This window comes from Capra hircus, chromosome 28, assembly GCF_001704415.2.
Source record: "Capra hircus breed San Clemente chromosome 28, ASM170441v1, whole genome shotgun sequence".
Classification (NCBI taxonomy): domain Eukaryota; kingdom Metazoa; phylum Chordata; class Mammalia; order Artiodactyla; family Bovidae; genus Capra; species Capra hircus.
Genome location: NC_030835.1, coordinates 12,074,165 through 12,094,692, shown reverse-complemented (window position 1 = coordinate 12,094,692; position 20,528 = coordinate 12,074,165). Strand labels below are relative to the sequence as shown.

Below are 20,528 nucleotides of genomic sequence, written 5' to 3'. Positions count from 1 at the left end.
TGGACCTGCAGAGCACAGTAGAATTGAGAAGAATGAATGGAGAACTACTCCAGTGGAAAGACAATCTGCTCTGATCAAGTTCAGCAGCAACAGAACGCAAAGGCAATCTCAAATAGGGAGAGTCCACGGGCCTATGTCCACGGCCCTGTGCTCCGACTCGGCAGAACACACCTGGTCATAGGAGTAAGCAGTGTCAGCAATGAGGCCTGGGTGGCGAGGCAGGAAAGATGCAGAGATGCCACACTGGTCACTCAGCAGTCAAGCTCAGCAGCTCAATTTGGATGCTCCTGAGCCCCACTCCCTGCAGATATGTCCCCCAGGAAGCAAGGCTTGAAAGGGCCCTTGGACTCAGCCTAGTAGACCATCTTCCCATCAGGAGCCCAACCACCCCTCCACAGAGCCGATTCCTCAGATGTCGGGGGAAAGGAACACTGAGTGTGCTCTTCCTGACTCGCAAGGCCAGATGTATCTATGGCTCTGGGACCCTAGCCTTGGGATATCTTCTTAATGAGCAAGTCCTTGAGCTGACTTCCAGCTGGAGACTCATCAACCATCACATCCCCAAGGGCATGGGGGAGCGTCTGCACGTGTCATCCAACCTTCTTCCTACACTGTCAGCTCCAGATACCCGGGACCACAGCTGGACCTCACCTGTGTCCCATGCAGCCTGACCAGAGCCTGGCACCGAGTGTGAGCTCAGCAGCCGCCCAGGCGACATCCGACAGCCCAGCCAGCAGCAGGCCTAAGGCGAGAAGCCATCAGCTCCCCGCTGCTACAAGCAGCCATGCACCACAGCCCTTGCTCCCTCACCACCTTCCTACCTGCCGCAGTGCCTCCATCTCCTCGCTGGCCGCCTTCTTCTCAGACGTGCTGCTCTTGAGCTTGGACTCGGCCAGCTCTACCTCGGTCTGCAGCTTGTCCAGCTCGGAGATGACCTGGTCGCGCTCGCTCATGATGAGCTTGTACTCGCTGTACACTGCGTCCCGCTCCTCCTTGTACTTCTCCGACTCCTTGGCGGTTTTCGCCTGTGTGGTCCTCAGCTCCGTCAGCTCTGACTGCAGTAACTCCATCTCCCACTGCAGGTCCTTGTTCTGGGCCGTGGCTTTGTTCAGCTCATGGTGAATGGCCTCGAACCTGGGGCAGAGGGGCAGCCAGGACGTTGGGGATGGGGACCTGCCCAGCCAGCTCTGCTGTGCTGGACAGTGAAGCATGAAGATTTGAGAGAGGTCATTCTCCACACCCCCAAGAGAGAAAAGTCATGAAGGACCAGTGCCCCTGGACCCAGACTTTTTCTCAACCTTTTACACATATTGGAAGTTCCACGGAAGACTTCACTGCCTCTGCTCTACCAGAAAAAAAAAAAAAAAAAACCACAGAATTCTTTCTTTCTTCCATGGTCAAGCTACATTATTTTTATAAATTAAAAAAAATAATACTAGAATCGCAGCCTATGAAAGATAAAAGTGGCCTGAATGATCACTGAGTCTGGCCACCTCATTTCACAGATATAGATGATAAGGCTTTGAGATACAGGTGACTGGTCCAAGGTCACCAAGTTGGCATCAGGGCACAGCTCAGTCCTTCCAGGCAAGGAAGATCCTTCCATGAAGGTAGCCCTGCAAATTGAAGCCTGCAGCTCCAGAGCAGCATGTCTCAATGTGGGTTCCTTGGCGCACCAACCCTGCATGGTGCTCCACTGAAGAAGGTGTGCCCTTTACGGACCGATGTTTAGGAGACATTGCATCTGCCCCCTCCTGGGAGAATCTAGTGCCCAGTACCAGAGTAAAGGCTCTGAGAAGTCCTGCAGGGCAGACACCTGTTTATGTGCCACCTGGCAATTTCCAAATCCCCTTACAGCCGGAGACTACCTTTCATATAAAGCTAATAGGCAACTCAGAGGACAGCTATGCTGCAGAAATGTACTTAAGAAAAACACTGTTTGAGGGCTGTGGTCAGAGCCCTACAGATTATCTACCTTAATAAAAAGTAGAACTTTTGGAAGAAATACTGCCTAGGACAATTAACTTCCCTGTCTGTTAGGTGAGTGAGAGACAGGGAGGGAGAGGCTTGTGGGGCAACCTCAGAACCAGGAGGGTCAGAACACCCGAGCCACTCAGACGGGAGACGAGCACAGTGCCCACGGCATGCTGAGAGTCAGGAAGATGATTTCTGGAGATGTGGCAGGGAGCCTTGCAGATAACCAAGAGCCCACAGAGGAAAGAGCGGTCCCTGGCAGGGAAGGTAGCACTTGGCCCTTGGGCCGTTCTCTGAGAACGAAAGACAGGCCAGCCGCTGCCTCCCGTAGCGGCCCAGGCTCCTACCTCCTCAGGGAGAGGGCACACTGGTGCTGCAGCTGGATGGCCGTGTCCCTCTGCTGGGTCAGCATCTCTGTCTGCTTCAGCAGGCGCTGGTTCTCCTCCTCCAGCTGCTCCAGGCGGCTCAGGTCCGAGCTGTGGATGGCGACTTTCTCGCTGTACCGCTTCCGCAGGGCGTCATAGTCCTTCTTCACCACCTCCAGCTTGTCCATGGCCGTGTCGTACAGCTTGTTGAGAATTTCTGATGACCCGTTGTGCTTCAGCACCTGGGGGCCAGAGAATCATGCTAACCAAAGGTCGGAGGGCAGGAAGCAGGACAAACTGGCCTCCATCTGTCTGGGGGAAGGACTGTTGACAAGGGAGGAGAGGTTATACCCTGTGGCCTTCAGGAGTCTCACGGTCTGATTCCACAGGCCCTGCAGTCACACTGAGCTGATTCACTCATTCACAAATATTCCTTCAGTAATGTTCAGGAAAGAGTTAGTATAGCAGGCCTGAGACGTCTAGCCTTAGGGAGGCCTGCTTCCAAGCCAACCCTTGGCTGGTGTCTGGCAACATGAAAGGTAAGTAGTCCACTGCACTGATATAAAACTTTTCCCGAGTGACAGGAAGGGTTTTCCATGACTGGAGTGGATGGACAGTGAGTCTTGGGCTTTCTTCTGGGAGTCTTGAATTTCATAACATGCTAAGCAAGGGGCTATGTATATGGCCACTCCCAGTAAAAACTCCCTGGGCAGGGAGAATCTCATGGGCTTCGCTGGTTACGAGTCTCACGTGTTGTCGTGATTCCGTGCTGGGGGAACTAAGCCTGTCCTGTGTGACTCCACAGCAGGATTCTCGGAACCCATCAACCAGTTTCCTCTGGACTTTGCCCCATGCAACCCTTTCCAGGAGAAAGGAGCAGTGACCCCACAAGAGACTGACCCAGACTTGCCCAGGAGTGTCCAGGAGTCTCCAGCAGAGGCGTGGGTCGGTGGTGACCTGCTCCAGGGTTGGGGACAGTGAGTGCAGGAGTGCATGCATGGGACCTTCTGAAGGAGGTCACCATTATCTTCATTACCTCCACCATAGTTTTGGCCCCAGGTAAATAGCAGGGAGGGAACACAGCCCCACCCATCAACAGAAAACTGGATTAAAGATTTACTGAGCATGGCCCCGAAATAAGACCCAGTTTCCTTCTCAGTCAGTCTCTCCCATCAGGAAGCTTCCATGAGCCTCTTATCTTTCTCCAACAGAGGGCAGACAGACTGAAAACCACCATCACAGAAAACTAACCAATCTGATCACATGGACCACAGCCTTGTCTAACTCAGTGAAACTATGAGCCATGCCATGTAAGGCCACCCAAGACGGAGAGATTATGGTGGAGAGTTCTGACAAAATGTGGTCCACTGGAGAAGGGAATGGAAAACCACTTCTGTATTCTTGCCTTGAGAACCCCATGAACAGTATGAAAAGGCAAAAAGATAGGACACTGAAAGATGAACTCCTCAGGTCGGTAGGTGCCTAATATGCTACTGGAGATCAGTGGAGAAATAACTCCAGAAAGAATGAAGAGACGGAGCCAAAGCAAAAACAACACCCAGTTGTGGATGTGACAGGTGACAGAAGCAAAGTCTGACGCTATAAAGAGCAATATTACATAGGAACCTGGAATGTTAAGTCCATGAATCAAGGTAAACTGGAAGAGGTCAAACAGATGGCAAGAGTGAATGTCGACATTTTAGGAATCAGTGAACTAAAATGGACTGGAATGGGTGAATTTAACTCAGATGACCATTATATCTACTACTGTGAGCAAGAATCCCTTAGAAAAAATGGAGTAGCCATTATAGTCAACAAAAGAGTCCAAAATGCAGTTCTTGCATTCAATCTTAAAAACAACAGAATGATCTCTGTTTGTTTCCAAGGCAAACCATTCAATATCACGGTAATCCAAGTCTATGCCCTGACCAGTAATTAACGCTGAAGAAGCTGAAGTTGAACGGTTCTATGAAAACCTATAAGACCTTCTAGAACTAACACCCAAAAAAGAAGTCCTTTTCATTACAGGGGACTGGAATGCAAAAGTAGGAAGTCAAGAAACACCTGAAGTAACAGGCAAATTTGGCCTTGGAATGCGGAATGAAGCAGGGCAGAGACTAATAGAGCTTTTCCAAGAGAACGCACTGGTCATAGCAAACACCCTCTTCCAATGACACAAGAGAAGACTCTACACATGGACATCACCAGATGGTCAACACCGAAATCAGATTAATCACATTCTTTGCAACCAAAAATGGAGAAGCTCTATACAGTCAGCAAAAACAAGACCAGGAGCTGACTGTGGCTAAGATCATGAACTCCTTATTGCCAAATTCAGACTTAAATTGAAGAAAGTAAGGAAAACCACTAGACCATTCAGGTATGACCTAAGTCAAATCCCTTAGGATTATACAGTGGAAGTTACAAACAGATTCAAGGGATTAGATCTGCTAGACAGAGTACCTGATGAACTATGGAAGGAAGTCTGTGACATTATACAGGAGACAGGGATCAAGACCATCCCCAAGAAAAAGAAATGCAAAAAAGCAAAATGGTTGTCTATGGAGGCTTTACAAATAGCTGTGAAAAGAAGAGAAGCAAAAAGCAAAGGAGAAAAGGAAAGATATAGCCATTTGAATGCAGAGTTCCAAAGAATAGCAAGAGATAAGAAAGCCTTCCTCGGTGATCAGTGCAAAGAAATAGAGGAAAACAATAGAATGGGAAAGACTAGAGATAGCTTCAAGAAAATTAGAGATACCAAGGGAATATTTCATGCAAATATGAGCACAATAAAGGACAGAAATGGTATGGATCTAACCGAAAGCAGAAGGTATCAGGAAGAGGTGGCAAGAACACACAAAAGAACTATACAAAAAAAAATCTTCACAATCCAGATAATCACGATCACTCACCTAGAGCCAGACTCCTGGAATGTGAAGTCAAGTGGGCCTTAGGAAGCATTACTACAAACAAAGCTAGTGGAGGTAATGGAATTCCAGTTGAGCTATTTCAAATCCTAAAAGATGATGCCAGCAAATTTGGAAAACTCAGTTGTGGCCACAGGACTGGAAAAGGTCAGTTTTCATTCTAATCCCAAAGAAAAGCAATGCCAAAGAATGTTCAAACTACTGCACAATTACACTCATCTCACATGCTTGCAAAGTAACGCTCAAAATTCTTCAAGACAGGCTTCAACAGTACATGAACCAAGAACTTCCAGATGTTCAAGCTGGATTTAGAAAAGGCAGAGGAACCAGAAATCAATTTGCCAACATCTGTTGGATTATCAAAAAAGCAAGAGAGCTGCAGAAAAACATTTATTGCTGTTTTATTGACTATGCCAAAGCCTTTGACTGTGTGGATCACCACAAACTGTGGAAAATTCAAGAGATGGGAATACCAGACCACCTGACCTGCCTCCTGAGAAACTTGTAAGCAGGTCAGGAAGCAACAGTTAGAACTGGACATGGAGCAACAGACTGATTCCACATAGGAAGAGGAGTACGTCAAGGCTGTATATTGTCACCCTGCTTATTTAACGTTTATGCAGAGTATACCATGAGAAACGCTGGGCTGAAGGAAGCACAAGATTGGAATCAAGATTGGAATCAAGATTGCCGGAGCAACATCAATAACTTCAGATATGCAGATGACATCACCCTTATGGCAGAAAGTGAAGAACTAAAGAGCCTGTGATGAAAGTGAAAGAGGAGAGTGAAATAGTTGGCTTAAAGTTCAACATTCAAAAAACTGAGATCATGGCTTCCGGTTCCATCACTTCATGGCAAATAGATGGGGAAATAGTGGAAATGGTGACAGACTTTTTTTTTGGGGCTCCAAAATCACTGTAGATGGTGACTGCAGCCATGAAATTAAAAGATGCTTACTCCTTGGCAGGAAAGTTATGATCAACCTAGACAGCATATTAAAAAGCAGAGACATTACTTTGCCAAAAAAGGTCCATCTGGTCAAGGCTATGGTTTTTCCAGTAGTCATGTATGGATGTGAGAGTTGGACTATAAAGAAAGCTGAGTTCCAAATTGATGCTTTTGAACTGTGGTGTTGGAGAAGACTCTTGAGAGTCCCTTGGACTGCAAGGAGATCCAACCAGTCCATCCTAAAGGAGGTCAGTCCTGAGTGTTCATTGGAAGAACTGATGCTGAAGCTGAAACTCCAATACTTTCGCCACCTGATGCAAAGAGCTGACTCATTTAAAAGACCCTGATGCTGGGAAAGATTGAAGGCAGGAGAAGGGGATGACCAAGGATGAGATGGTTGGATGGCATCGTCAACTCAATGGACATGGGTTTGGGTAAACTCCAGGAGCTGGAGATGAGCAGGGAGGCCTGGCATGGTGCAGTCTATGGGGTTGCAAAGAGTCAGACATGACTGAGCAACTGAACTGAACTGACCCCTTTCCATGGCTGATTTTGTGTCCTTTAACTGAAATAAATTTTATCTGTGAGTACAATTATATGCTAAGTTGTACAAATCCTTTTAGCAAATCACCAAACCTGGGGGTGATACTGAGTACCCCAACACAAGTACCTAAGATGTTCTAGTCCTCTCTAGATGCTGGTGATGCTGGTCAGACACAGTGACTGTGGTCTCAGGCCCTCTTAACCTGATGGGATGATACAGACACACACACACACAGGGACAGAGATAGGTAGATAGTTAGAAAAACAGACCAAATAAAATAACCTGAGAGTGTAAGAAGAGCTGTCAAGGAAATAAAAAATAAAATAGAATAATAAGCTGGAGAGAGATTTTTGAGCCACAGAGTAGGTCAGGAGAGAAGCTAAAGCCTGAAGAGGAGTCTCTCAAAAGGTGAATTCTGAGCTCGGGTGCAAATGAAGAGCGGCAGCCAGGAGCACACCCGGCAGAGGAGCGAGCAGGTTCACAGGCCCTGAGGCAGGAGCCACCAGCCACACTCCACCCACAAACAGAAGGGCAGGGCGGAGGGACTGGGGCCCAGTGAACCAGCAGGAGTGGACACACACAAAAAAGGCCAGGGAGGCGGACACGGCTGCCAGGCGTACAGCAAGGACTGTATCCCGCGTGACATGGGAACCACAGGAGGGTTTTAAGCAAGAGTGCTCTACTCTGACTTACAAACTACAAGATGAGCTAAGAGATGGTCAGGGCCTGCTGACCTCCGCTAAGCACCTCAGGGGATCTGAGCCCTTGCGTGGGTTTATTTCCTTATTCCTCAAATGATAGCACTGAACCAGAAAAGCCTGTTTAACTGTTCCAGCTCCAGTCCAGGAATCACCTGGCTCCATCCAACATGGATTCTGGGTTATCAGAAGATCTTTGCAGTCAAGAAAAGCAAAACCTGGAAATACTGAATATTCCCTTTGGAGGGAATAATAAATATGATTAACAAGAAAGAGCTCATTCAAATGTCAGAATTTTTCAGAGACAGGGAAAGTTAGTTCACCCCTCTGAGACATTATCTCCTAGGGTTGTGGACTATGGGAAGAAAGGGAATCACAGAAATCAGCTCACTCAGGGCTTTCAGTCTTCTTCCTTTTCTTTTCTCCTTTTTTCTTTTTTTTTAAGGCAAAACCCTTTCCTTCAAAGGAAATTTTACAACACCAAACTAGAAAACTCATTTTAAAAAACAGTACACAGGCTCCTCAGGTGATTAAAATCATCAATAGTTTCATAAAAACGCTTCGCTACTGCAGATCAGGACTGCATGCTGAGAAATGGTCAGAAAACCACTGATGGAGCCTCACTTCATCATTTAAAGTCTTCTTAAAAAACAATGCAGTATCTTCCAAACATACAGTAAAGCACAGCAAATAATGCAATAAAATGATAAGAACCCACTACTGTGCTCTCATCTTAAGGCAGTCAATGAGGGATTGATTCCAAGACCCCTTTCAGATACCAAAATCCATGAATGCTCCGATCTTTTATATCACGTGGTATACGCGTGTCTGACTCTGCGGCCCCGTGGACTGCAGCCTGCCAGGCTCCTCTGTCTATGCGCATGCTCCCTATCCTTTACATCATCTCTAGATTATGCATAATGCCTAACACAATATAAATGCTTCGGAAATAGTCGCCAGCAAGGCAAATACAAGCTTTGCTTTTCCAAGCTTTCTGGTATTTTCTCCCCCAATTTCTGGTTGATTGAATCTTCAGATGTGAAACTCAAGGATATAGAGGGACAACTCTACTTTGTCACATATCTCAAACTGCTTTCCGAAGATATAAATTATTACAGATGCTTAGCCAAAGCCCTCAATATACCCTTCTCTTACTCAGTACCCCTCACATCTCCCTCCAGAATTGCTCCCCTATGTTTGCTATCAACCATCAGAATGCATATTTTACTTCCACTACTTAGTACTCTTGCCTGGAAAATCCCATGGATGGAGGAGCCTGGAAGGCTGCAGTCCATGGGGTCGCTGAGGGTCAGACACAACTGAGCGACTTCACTTTCACTTTTCACTTTCATGCATTGGAGAAGGCAATGGCAACCCACTCCAGTGTTCTTGCCTGGAGAATCCCAGGGACGGGGGAGCCTGGTGGGCTGCCGTCTATGGGGTCGCACAGAGTCGGACACGACTGAAGCAACTTGGCAGCAACTTATGTACTCATGAAAATTCCTAATGGTGTTACATGTGCTTCCTTTTATGCAATTCTGCTTTTGAGGCTTAGGCAGTGGTGCAGGCAGTATTTCACTGTAGAAGTACATCACACATTTTTAGATTTTTAAAAATTCTATTAAATATAACTGATTTGCAATGTTGTATTAATTTCAGGTGTATAGCAAAGTGATTTGGTTATATATATATATATATATGTAGTCTTTTTTAAGATTCTTTCCCGTTACAGGTTATTATAAGATATTAAGTATAGCTCCCTGCGCTGTACAGTAGATCTTTGTTGGCTATCTATTTAAAATATAGTAGTGTATGTTGTGGACAGATTTTTTTAGGTTGAAGTATGGTGGCTCAGACAGTAATCCTCCTGCAATGCGGGAGACCCGGGTTCCATCCCTGGGTTGGAAAGACGCCCTGGAGGGGGGCATGGCAACCCACTCCAGTCTTCCTGCCTGGAGAATCCCCATGGACAGAGGAGCCTGGCGGGCTCGATGGGGAGCGACTCAGCACATACACACAGGTGAGTTACAGTCTGCTATTTTCTGCTATACAACAGAGTGAGTCCGTTATACACAAATACAGAGGTTCTTTTTTACATTCTTTTCCACTGTTTTATCACAGGATGTTGGATGTATTTCCCTGTGCTACTCAGTATGACCTCACTGTTTATCCGTTCTACAAATAACAGTTTGCATCTGCTAATCCCAAACTCCCAGTCATCCATTTCCCACCCCTTTTTCCTCCCTCAACGACCACAAGACTGCTCTGCATCACGCCCTGTCACTGTGATAGACGTTTGCTGCTGCTGCTGCTAAGTCGCTTCAGTCGTGTCTGACTCTGTGCGACCCCATAGACGGCAGCCCACCAGGCTCCTCCGTCCCTGGCCCTTTTCCAGTTATATTCATTACAAGCATCTTTTCCCAACATATAGCGTTTAAATTTTCTTAGTGTCCCTTGTTTCTAAAATTTCACATTTTAATGTGATAAAACTGATCGATCATTTCCTTTACAGTTTGCGCTTTGGCTGCTTTATTTAAGAAATTCTTTTCTTCCAAGGATAAAGAAGATGTGGGACACATATATGATAGAATATTATTCAGATATTATAAATAATGAAATATTGCCATCTGCAGCAACATGGATGGACATGGAGATTGTCACACTGAGTGAAGTAAGTCGGAGAAGGAGAAACATCACATGACATCCCTTATATGTGGAATATAAAAAGTAATGATGCAGATGAACTTATTTATGAAATAAAACGAGACTCACAGACTTAGAGAATGAACTTATGGTTGCCGGGGGGAAGGGATAGTTAGGGAACTTGAGATAGACAGGTACACACTGCTATAATTAAAATACATAACCAACAAGGACCTACTGTGTAGCACAGAGAACTCGGCTCAATGTTATGTGGCAGCCTGGACTGGAGGTGAGTTTGGGGGAGAATGGATACATGTGTATGTATGGCTGAGTCTCTTTGCTGTTCACCACAACCTGGGAAGCCCTGAGACTATCACAACATTATTAATTAGCTATACCCTAATACAAAATGAGAAGTTTAAATTTTAAAATGAGAATACATTTGAATCAGTTCTAATGAGGTGGATGAAACTAGAACCTATTATACAAAGTGAAGTAAGCCAGAAAGAAAAACACCAATACAGTATACTAACACATATATATGGAATTTAGAAAGATGGTAACGATAACCCTGTATGCGAGACAGCAAAAGAGACACAGATGTATAGAACAGTCTTTTGGACTCTGTGGGAGAGGGAGAGGGTGGGATGATTTGGGAGAATGGCACTGAAACATGTATAATGTCATATATGAAACGAGTCGCCAGTCCAGGTTCAATGTAGGATACAGGATGCTCAGGGCTGGTGCACCGGGAAGACCCAGAGGGATGGTACGGGGAGGGAGGTGGGAGGGGGGTTCAGGATGGGGAACACGTGTATACCTGTGGCAGATTCATGCTGATGTATGACAAAACCAATACAATATTGTAAAGTGATTAACCTCCAATGAAAATAAATAAATTTATATTAAAAAAGGAGAAATTCTTTCCTTCCTACCTTGAGATCATGAACATATTCTCTCATTAGTTTTTCTAAAAGGAGTTTTATATTTCACATGTAAACCTCTAAACTATTTATTTAAAATATTAGAATATATTTTTATGTATGTTGCAAGATGGAGATAATAACATTATTTCTTTCCATAAATCACTAGACAAAGGAGAAATGGCCCCCCAAGTGCAGAACGGACCAAGGACCCCTGAATTTGTCCAGGCGCAGACGAGATCTGGAGGACCCCAAGGGTATCAGCTGACACAGAGCCCACCAGTGAGGGGTGAGAAAGGCATCCCACAAGGATGTGCCCACACATGCCCAGAATACACAGAGCCAGTGGAGAGCTCTCCTGACTTCAGGCTCACATCTGGAAACGATCCAGCTTCTGGACCAGATTTCCCTGTCTTCTGGGCAGTACCTCAAACAGTCCAGTTAAAAATCACTCCAAACATTTTATACTCTAAACATCCCCAAGCCAGGTAAGAACCACAGAACAAAGGCATTGCTGCCATTCCCAGAGTTTTCCACGAGGTGGCAGCCCTGCGTAGAACAGCCAAATGCACCCCCATAGCTGTCCAGCCTTCCAAGCTTCATTAAGAAACAAAGCTCATTTAGCTCTCATCACAAGAAAAACTTTTACCTATGTAAGTTGATGAGTGTTAACTAGACTTACAGAGGTGAGCTTGTCACAATGAATACAAGTATCAAATCATTATGTTGTAGACCTGAAACTAATACAACGTTACATGTCAATCATACCTCCATTAAAAAAATAAGGAAACAAAAATGATGTTATCCCAATATTAAAATAAAACCTAATTTTAAAGGCGGCTTTGAAATGATGCAAAGAAAAACCTTGTTGTGAGCATTAGCCCAGCAGAGCCCACCAGCACCAGTCCACACAAAAGCTGGACTACACACTGAGGCTTGGCCTCTCTTCACTGGGAAATAGTCCCCAGATGCCCACCATAAGGAGCTTGGATGGGGTCTGCATGATGGCCCAGGCACAGCTTAGCACCAGTGAATCCGCTGCCAGGATGGGTCACAATTTCCCATTGAGACAGGGTCAATCAGAGAAAACCACAGAACAGACCCAGGGATCTTTTCTGATGCCCAATCCAGCCGGCTAACGCAATAGGCTCTGGGATCAGAAGGAACCCCTGGGGAGATCAGGCTGATAGCTCACACTGTCCCGGCCGAGGCTCTGCCCATTCCACAGCTGAAAGCTCTGCACACGAGGGTTCTGCTTACTGTGTGCTGAAATCTACCTTTCTCGACTCCTAATGTCTTGTCCGAGCCCTTAAGGCACAGAAACAGTCCCTTTCCCACAGGACGGCAGCGAGATACTCAGAGGCTCACGGGGCCCCTAACACTTCTCAGCTTTTCTCTACAAACAGGGCTGAGAATCCTGCCTGTGCTAATGTGCTCAAAAGCCTCTGGAGAAATTTTGGAAAAACCACAGTCACAGTTAACACCAGAGGATTTAAAAGACTATCCTATCAGTCTAGAATTTTTCCTTTTTATGGTTAGAAGATTATGTTCTTAGTAGACAGTTCAGCACAAACACACTAACCATCAAACTAAACGTTTAGCTTCCCAGCTAAGGCTAACAGCAGTCTGAGAGAGAATATTTACATTTGGCCCAGAGTTCTGAAGTGAAAAGGCTGATACACTTCTCAGCTCAGGCAGGCGGCAGTCTTTAGAGATGACTCCCGTCCGGCCTGTGAGGAGGGGGTGGAAGTGGCCCAGGGGAGGCAGAAAGCCAGGGCCTGGTCCCATTCACACAGCAAGACAGCCACAGCCTGAGTTGTTCCCCACAAGGAGGCCAGGAACAGCTGTACTCACATCCTGCTCCACGCTGGTCAAAAACACGCTGGGCTTCTCTGAGAGCCAGGCCCTTTGGAGACTAAGAAACCCAATTCCTGGGTTATCGGGGAAAAGAAGTCAACTTCCATGAATCATCAGGGGAAAAGTATATTTAAAGAACGGTAACAGGGCCAAAAGGAAGAGAGGGAAGTTTCCTGGAGACTCAAGCTTCCCAAATAAATTGGTAGAACCAACTTTTTTTTTTTTTTTTTAAGAAAAGCATTACTTTGAACCTTCCAGGGATACCTCTAAGCACTAAACTTTAGAAAAACATGCACAAAGGAACGCAATGATATATGTAAGAGTGCCCACTAAAAAATTATTTCTAACAGGAAAAAGTGTAGACTACTATGATGCTCAACAAACAGAATGCTGTTCATAAAATACTGACAGCTAGCCTATAAAATATCTTGTTGGATGTTTCAAATTTACAGAAAATATAAGGAGACCTATGATATACTGCAAGTTAAAAAAAAAAGGCAGGTGGCAGAAAATAAAGACAAAACTTTGTGTGTCAAGTATGACACAGAAAATGTCCACATGGAAATATCCCATGGGGTTCAGAGAGGTTGGTCACCTCCAGGGAGTGACACCAGGGCTGAGTGACTTCACTATCACTGAAGGTTTTTTTTCTTCTTTAACCAGAGATCAGGTAGGTACTACTGTCGTCAAGATAGAAGATGCAAAAATATCCCCTACGTTGCCCCTCCCCGCCACCAAGGCTTGGCCATCTCTGCCCCAAATCACTTGGGCATCCAGAGAGCGCATTCTGACTGCAGTCCCTTGGAGACAGAACTGCTACATTATGCCCACCCCCCAAAACACACGTGCAAGCAAACACACGCAGCCACACACAAAAAGCCACCTGTCTGCCACTTCTAGAGAGGGAGAGGTCCTAGGACCCAAGCCCACAGCACCATCCCCACCAGCTGCCTCATTTCCTCTGAGATAAATCACACTGAGGGCTGGGGAGCCCACAAATCCCTCGAGCAAACACGCAAGTCAAATAGCACCATTTACCCCGCAAGGGCCTCTTCAAGTTAACAAGGCGTGGGAGGATCTGGGCAACAAAACCAGCCTTGTCCAGCGAGGTCGGCCTTTGCCCCAGGGAGGAGACCTATGGCCGCCCCCGTGTCCCCGCTTCCTCAGCTGCTGGCCTACCCGAGACCTGAGCTTTTCACAGCCCAGACGCCCACCTCAGACCTGGTAAAGAGGCTAAGGCCCTGGCCTGGAGAGCAGGCGGCCTGGTGGCTCAGATACACCCCTGACACCCCCAACTGGTGCTGGGTTTCCTCTCCTGGCGGGGTCCCGAGGTGGCTCCCAGGCCACTTGCTAAGGGGCACTGGTGTAGCTAAAGAGAACTGGGGACACTCACTGACCACTGTAATCAGCTGCCTCACCCCAAGGGGCAGAGCTATAGGAAAAGAAAGAAGAGGAGTGGGCTGGAAGAGCACCAACTGGACTCCTGCTACCCTGGTCTTTGTTCTTACCTCCCTGCTTCCAGGAACCTTCCTGTTACCATCGCTGGGCCAGGCCCACCCACTCCCACTGCCAGACTTGCCGCTACATAACCAACCCCTCTAATCAGAGGCTCTCTGTCGGTGACTGCAGCCAAGAAATTAAAACACGTTTGCTCCTTCCACTTGGAGGAAAACGTATGACAAACCTGGACAGCATATTAAAAAGCAGAGACATCACTTTGCCAGCAAAGGTCCATCTAATCAAAGCTACGGTTTTTCCAGTAGTCATGTACGGATGCGAGAGCAGGACCATGAGGAAGGCTGAGCACCAAAGAACTGATGCTTTTGAACTGTGGTGTTGGAGAAGGCTTCTGAGAGTCCCTGGGACAGCAAGATCAAACCAGTCAATCCTAAAGGAAATCAACTCTGAATATTCACTGGGAGGAATGATGCTGAAGCTGAAACTCCAATCCTTTGGCCACCTGATAGGAAGAGCCACTGGAAAAGACCCTGAGGCTAGGGAAGATTGAAGGCAAAAGGAGAAGAGGGTAGCAGAGGATGAGATGATTAGATAGCATCACTGACTCAATGGACATGAATCTGAGCAAACTCAGGGAGTTTGTGAAGGACAAGGAAGCCTGGTATGCTCTAGTCTATGGGGTCACAAAGAGTTAGACAGAACTTAGCAGCTGAACAACAACAACAAATCAGAGGGCTCGCAGAAAAGGCTCTAGGTATCTCCAAGTATCACCAGCTTAGGGGCCTGCCCTGAGCCTGCACTGGGTTAATTCCACATAAGGTGTCAACAAATATCAGAGAAAGAAAATAAACCACAGAAACAAATTTTTCAATAGAACATAGCTTGTGACAGGAAAAGACTGAAAATAGTCCAAGGGTCAGTCAATAGGAGACTAGTTAAATCAATTATGCTGCTTTTATGTAACTCAATAATCTGCAGCAGTTAAAAACAAGGAAGTAGAATTTGTACTGAAAAAGAAAGATGCACATGACATATTCAGCCAAAAAAAAGCATGCTAGCAATAAAAGCACTGTGCGATTCCATTTTGTCGAATATGTTAATAAGATATAAAGTATTCCATGTGTACAGATAAAAGTCTCAAACTTTTCATGGTGATATACTCATGGTTAGTTATTTCTGTGGAGTGAGACTACAGGAAGAATTCTTTTATTTTTTAAATGTCTGTGTTGATTTTTTTAATTATTTACAAAATGTATATTAATGTTAACAAATTTTAAAAAGTATAAAAACATGAAGAAAGCACTGCCCCTCCACTTTTTGAACTATTCAATCGAACAGTCATTCGGTAAGGCAGAGCGGGCCAGGAGGCTGCAGCGGGTGAGGGGCACCCTGGAGTGGCCATCAGGGCCTGTACAGACAAGCAGAGGCCCTGCAGAGGCGCATGGGCACCCAGCAAAGGGTGACAAGAGGAATGGTGTGGGGAGGGAGGCAGCAGAGGGAAAAGCAAGCAGGTACACATAGAGCCACTAAGTAAACAGATTAAGAGGAATCAAAACCAGACTTCTCACTGCTGGAAAAGGGAGATGCGAAAATGGAAAGGAAGAAGGCAAGAGTGAACCCTTCATATTGTGGTTCTGCGCCGGAACGAGGAGTGTGAGTGTGAGCTCATGGTTTCCAATATACATATTACATATTGAAGATACAGGTATGTTAGGAAGAGAGACAGAGACGCATGGCAATAGATATGAGCGCAAGTGTGTGTGGCTGGGATGTGCTCAGATATTCTCACTCTGTTCCCTGAAAGGTCCTGGAAACCATTACACCCCAGGAGCTCTGAATACACCAAGTACACCCAGCATTCAGACCTTGCTTCTGTTCTCCACTAAAAAGAACGTGAACTCCTAGGATACACATCTGATTTCCAGGACTATAGCAAGATAATTATAAAACAAGCCTGAAACATCTTGTGCCAGAGAACAAGAACGTGCTCAAAGAATGAGGGGATGTGGAGAAAAGACAGAGAAGGGACTTCCGTGGTGGACCAGTGGCTAAGAATCTGCCTTCCAATGCAGGGGACTTGTCCCGGGTGAGGGAACTACGATCCCACGTGTCACAAGCAGCCAAGCCTGTGAGCCACAATAAGGGAAAAGCCGAACACTGCAACTAAGACTGGACACAGTCTTAGTGGAATGAATGAATAAACAAACAGAGAAGCAAGCCTGAAGTGGTTTCCACTGGCCATAGGGGTAACCCACTAAGCAGAACAGGAAGCCGTGGGAGAGACAGACAGACAGACAGACAGACAGAGAGAGAGAGAGAGAGAGAGAGAGAGAGAGAGTGTGTGTGTGTAAAGGAAAAACAAGTATCACTACAGTGGTGAAGCCTAGAGACACCACCTTAGTCAAATGATCTAAGTGAACATCCTTAGTAATAAGTCATATCAAGCCAAGTCCCAGTCAACAGGATGCAACAAGAAAAGGCAGCTTCAGCCTGTGAAAGTCCTGCCTAAGATGAAAAACTCATCCACCCATGAAAGAACGAAAGAAAGTGAAGTCGCTCAGTCGCGTCTGACTCTTAGCGACCCCATGGACTGCAGCCTACCAGACTCCTCCGTCCATGGGATTTTCCAGGCAAGAGTACTGGAGTGGGTGCCATTTCCTTCTCCAGGGGATCTTCCCAACCCAGGGATGGAACCCGGGTCTCTCACACTGAGGGCAGACGCTTTACTGTCCAAGCCACCTGGGAAGCCCCAACCATGAGAACCAGACAAATCCAGACCGAGAGACTACCTAGAAAATAACTAACCTGTAATCTTCCAAAGCATCAAGGTCACACAGGTTACAGCCTGGGGAACTGTTCCAGGTTGAAGGAGATCAAAGAGAAACAACAAGTAAACACAGCGCTTTGTTCCAAACAAGCTCCTTTTCCTGTTAAAGACACTATTAAGGCAACAACTGGCAGACCTTGACCAGGGTCTGACGGTTGGATGGTGGTACATAGCAACATTAATGCCTGATGGGTTACTGTGATACGGGAGAAGATCCTTGCTGGCAACAAGTACACATTTACGTGCTATGGGGTGATGGGATATCAGGCTGGCAACTTAAGAAAAAAGAGAAAAATTCTTTATACTGTACTCGCAGCTATTCTGTAAGCCCGCAGCAGTTTCACAATTTAAAAAATTTAATTACAAATGGAAGAAACCTAGTGCTAACAAGTGAGTTCAGATAGTTATATATCAGGTTTGTGTCAATCCAACTGTAACAGTCCTCCTTTAACCGGGAATCATAAATGCTTCTGATGGGGAAGGGGCTCTGCTTAAATCAGACCTCTGCTGCAGTGCTAGGAGGACACTCTGCCTCCTCCTGGGACTTTCTTCCAACCCAAAAGGTCCAACCATCTACGGACACAGAGCGTATCAGTCCTTGCCATGGCCTTGCAGCCCAGGCAGCTTCAGACCATAAACTACAAGAGAAGGGGCACTGGCCACACCACCCATAGCAACCGGTGTTCTGAGTGGCCTGCTCCTCACACCTCTGTCAATGTGAAACAAGAGCTGAGCAAAGGGAAGAAACTGACTCCTAATGCAGAGAGCAGCAAGAGAAACAGGACACACTCCCACCCCCAAACCACGATGGAAACGGTGCCACCTCGTACTTGCAAAGAGATTTAATGTTTCCAAGCTTCTCTCCATCTATAATTTCACACAAAATCCATACAAAGAAGCTACAGACCCTCAGGCTCTCAGACTAAGTCAAATTCCTGTTACCCAGCACACATACCACAGAGCACCTCCTTGTTAGCCCTAGCAACACTCATAATGATACAGAGTGTGTGTGATTATTTGATTAACATTTGTATCCTCCATCACACTGCAGAGTCCGGGACCACAAGGGTTCAGTGTTTGCTCACAGATAGCCCAATTCCTCACAAAAAGCAGACACCAGAAATACTTGCTAAGTAATCACACGGATGCGTGGGTGGTGGATAAGCAGGTGGTAAGTGGACAGACACATAGATAGATGGTGGGTGATAGGTGGGCGGGTAGGTAGATGGATGGATGGATGGATGGTGAGTGGGTGGGTGGGTGAGATAGTAGGTGGGTAGATGAGTAGGTGGAGGGGGGCTGGTAATTGGACTGTGAGTGGGTGGATGCCTGACCTTGGTCTGCTCCCGCTGCCCAGCCCGGTGGTACCTGCTGCTGCTGGGCCCGGAGGTCGCCAATTTCCTTCTGGTCCTCCTCGTGGAGCCGCTTCATGTCCTCCCACGACTGCTGGAGCAGGTTGCGTTCCCGTAGCAGCTGTCCATTCTCCCGCCTCAGCATATCCACGTCGTCCTTCAGCTGGGTCTGGTCACTCAGGAGCCGGCTGTGGAGTGTGCTGAAATGCCCCCAACACAGTGAGCCCAGCCAGCCTCCAACTCCCACCAAGGTACCACCTCCTCCTCCACCAGGTCCAACACCCCCAATACACCAGACAGGCCACTCAAACCCTGGTGTCAGCCACATGCCGTTAAGACCCAAACCATTTTTTGGCAACCTGACACTAAAATGGTATATGTGTGGCCAAGGAAAGCAGATGAGTCCCTAGCTGGTAGGGACCCAGCACCTTCAATACTGAGGGCTGGGCCAATGTCAGCAGGTGGGCAGGCAGATGCCCTCGGAGGGGCCCCAGGAGAACAAAGGGGAAGATGCCCCATTGGCCTCTGTGGACCAGAAGCCCAGCAATCTGCCTGGCTCACGCATTCAACCACTTTCCTACCGACCATGCTTCGGAAGCTGACCGTGGATGCGGTATGAAAACTGAGGTCCAAAACCACACACCTACTAGGTGAAGGCCCACTGCTTGCTAGACAGCAAAGACAGAACCAGAAGCCCAGGCTCTGGGTCCAGAAATAAAGACTGGCAAGAGGCAGCAGCTGGGAGCCCCAGGCACTCACTGGTAGAAGTCCGTCTCCTTGGCCACCTCCTCGCACCTCCTCAGGGCGTTGGTGTGCTGGCTCTGCAGACTCTGCAGGTCCGACATGGCCCGCACGCACTGGATCTTCAGCCTCTCGTAGTCTGGGTTCAGCCTGTGGTAGGGCCTGGCCCAGACAGCAAACAGCCCAGTGAACACGGCGCTCGGGATCACCACGACAAGGACGTCTCTCCCTGAAGAGCCATGTCCTAGGTCACTCCAGCCTAGTGGTTCCCAAACACCGGCCACCTCCACACCACCACATCTACCTGGTGCCCTGCTGAGCCCAGAAGTCCTGGCCACACCCAGACAGACGGAATCAGAACCCCCAGGACGGAGGGCCCCTATTGCTTATCTCCCTGGGTGGGCCTGGAGAGCTGGGAGGTGCTCTGGATCTCTGGGAGCCTCCAGGAGGCCACGCGACCAGCCTGCACACTGGTCTACCAAGTCCCTGTGACGAAGCTCCTCCTCTCCTAAGAGCAGGGATTCTCAATCCTGGGTGCATAATGAAAGACCAAGGCCCAGACCAATTACATCAGCATCCCTGAGGGCAGGACTCAGACATGGGGATTTTTTTTTTTTTTTAACCCCCTCAAGGGATTCCAATGTGCAGCCAAGATTGAGAAAAACAGCCAGGAGCAGGAGTTCTCCAAGTGAGGTTCCCAGACCTGCAGCATTGTAATCACTTGGGAATTTGTCAGAAGTGCAAATTCTCAGGCCAGCCCCAGACCTCTGAAATCAGACACTCAGGAGGGAGGAAGGAATGGCCAGCAATCTGTGCTTTACAAGCCCTTGTGGGTGGTCCTGGTGTGAGCTCCAGTCTGGTACCCCCTGCTCTAGGGGGAATCAGCAGCCTCATATAGAAGGGCTAGTCTCTGTGTAGCCACTCCTCTGCCTTGGTGACACACAAGCAGCTAAGGACAGTTCACACTCACACCCAGCCCTCAAGCTGTCTGACCAAGAGACACATCTTCATAAAAGCCACCCAGGAAAACCTTCCTTGGGGTGAGGCACATACCCCTGATGCTTTCAAAGGAAACAGATTAAACCGAGCCTGCTCCCGCCTCCCTCAGAACCCTGCCAGAATCTCCCCAACCCTTCCTTGCTATCTACCTCTTAATCCCAACAAAAGAAGCAGCCAAAGGTGTTCTTCAAAATAACAAAAAGTCAGGTGGGACCAACCCTTTTTAAAGTATGTATGTGGCGGGAAACAACTAACAGGTCGAAAAACCA

At 47.2% G+C, this 20,528-nt stretch overlaps 1 protein-coding gene across 5 annotated transcripts in view; it reads right to left on the bottom strand.

The window, feature by feature from the left end:
• Window positions 1–20,528, bottom strand: part of DLG5 (discs large MAGUK scaffold protein 5) — a 119,364-nt gene that overhangs the window by 38,274 nt on the left and 60,562 nt on the right. For all 5 annotated transcript variants that reach the window (XM_018042256.1, XM_018042257.1, XM_018042260.1 and 2 more), the window contains 4 exons: window positions 19,279–19,422; window positions 18,536–18,719; window positions 2,322–2,581; window positions 822–1,134 (listed from right to left, as the gene is read on the bottom strand). In XM_018042256.1, the coding sequence (XP_017897745.1) occupies window positions 822–1,134; window positions 2,322–2,581; window positions 18,536–18,719; window positions 19,279–19,422 (901 nt within the window). The remainder of the gene's footprint in view (window positions 1–821; window positions 1,135–2,321; window positions 2,582–18,535; window positions 18,720–19,278; window positions 19,423–20,528) is intronic.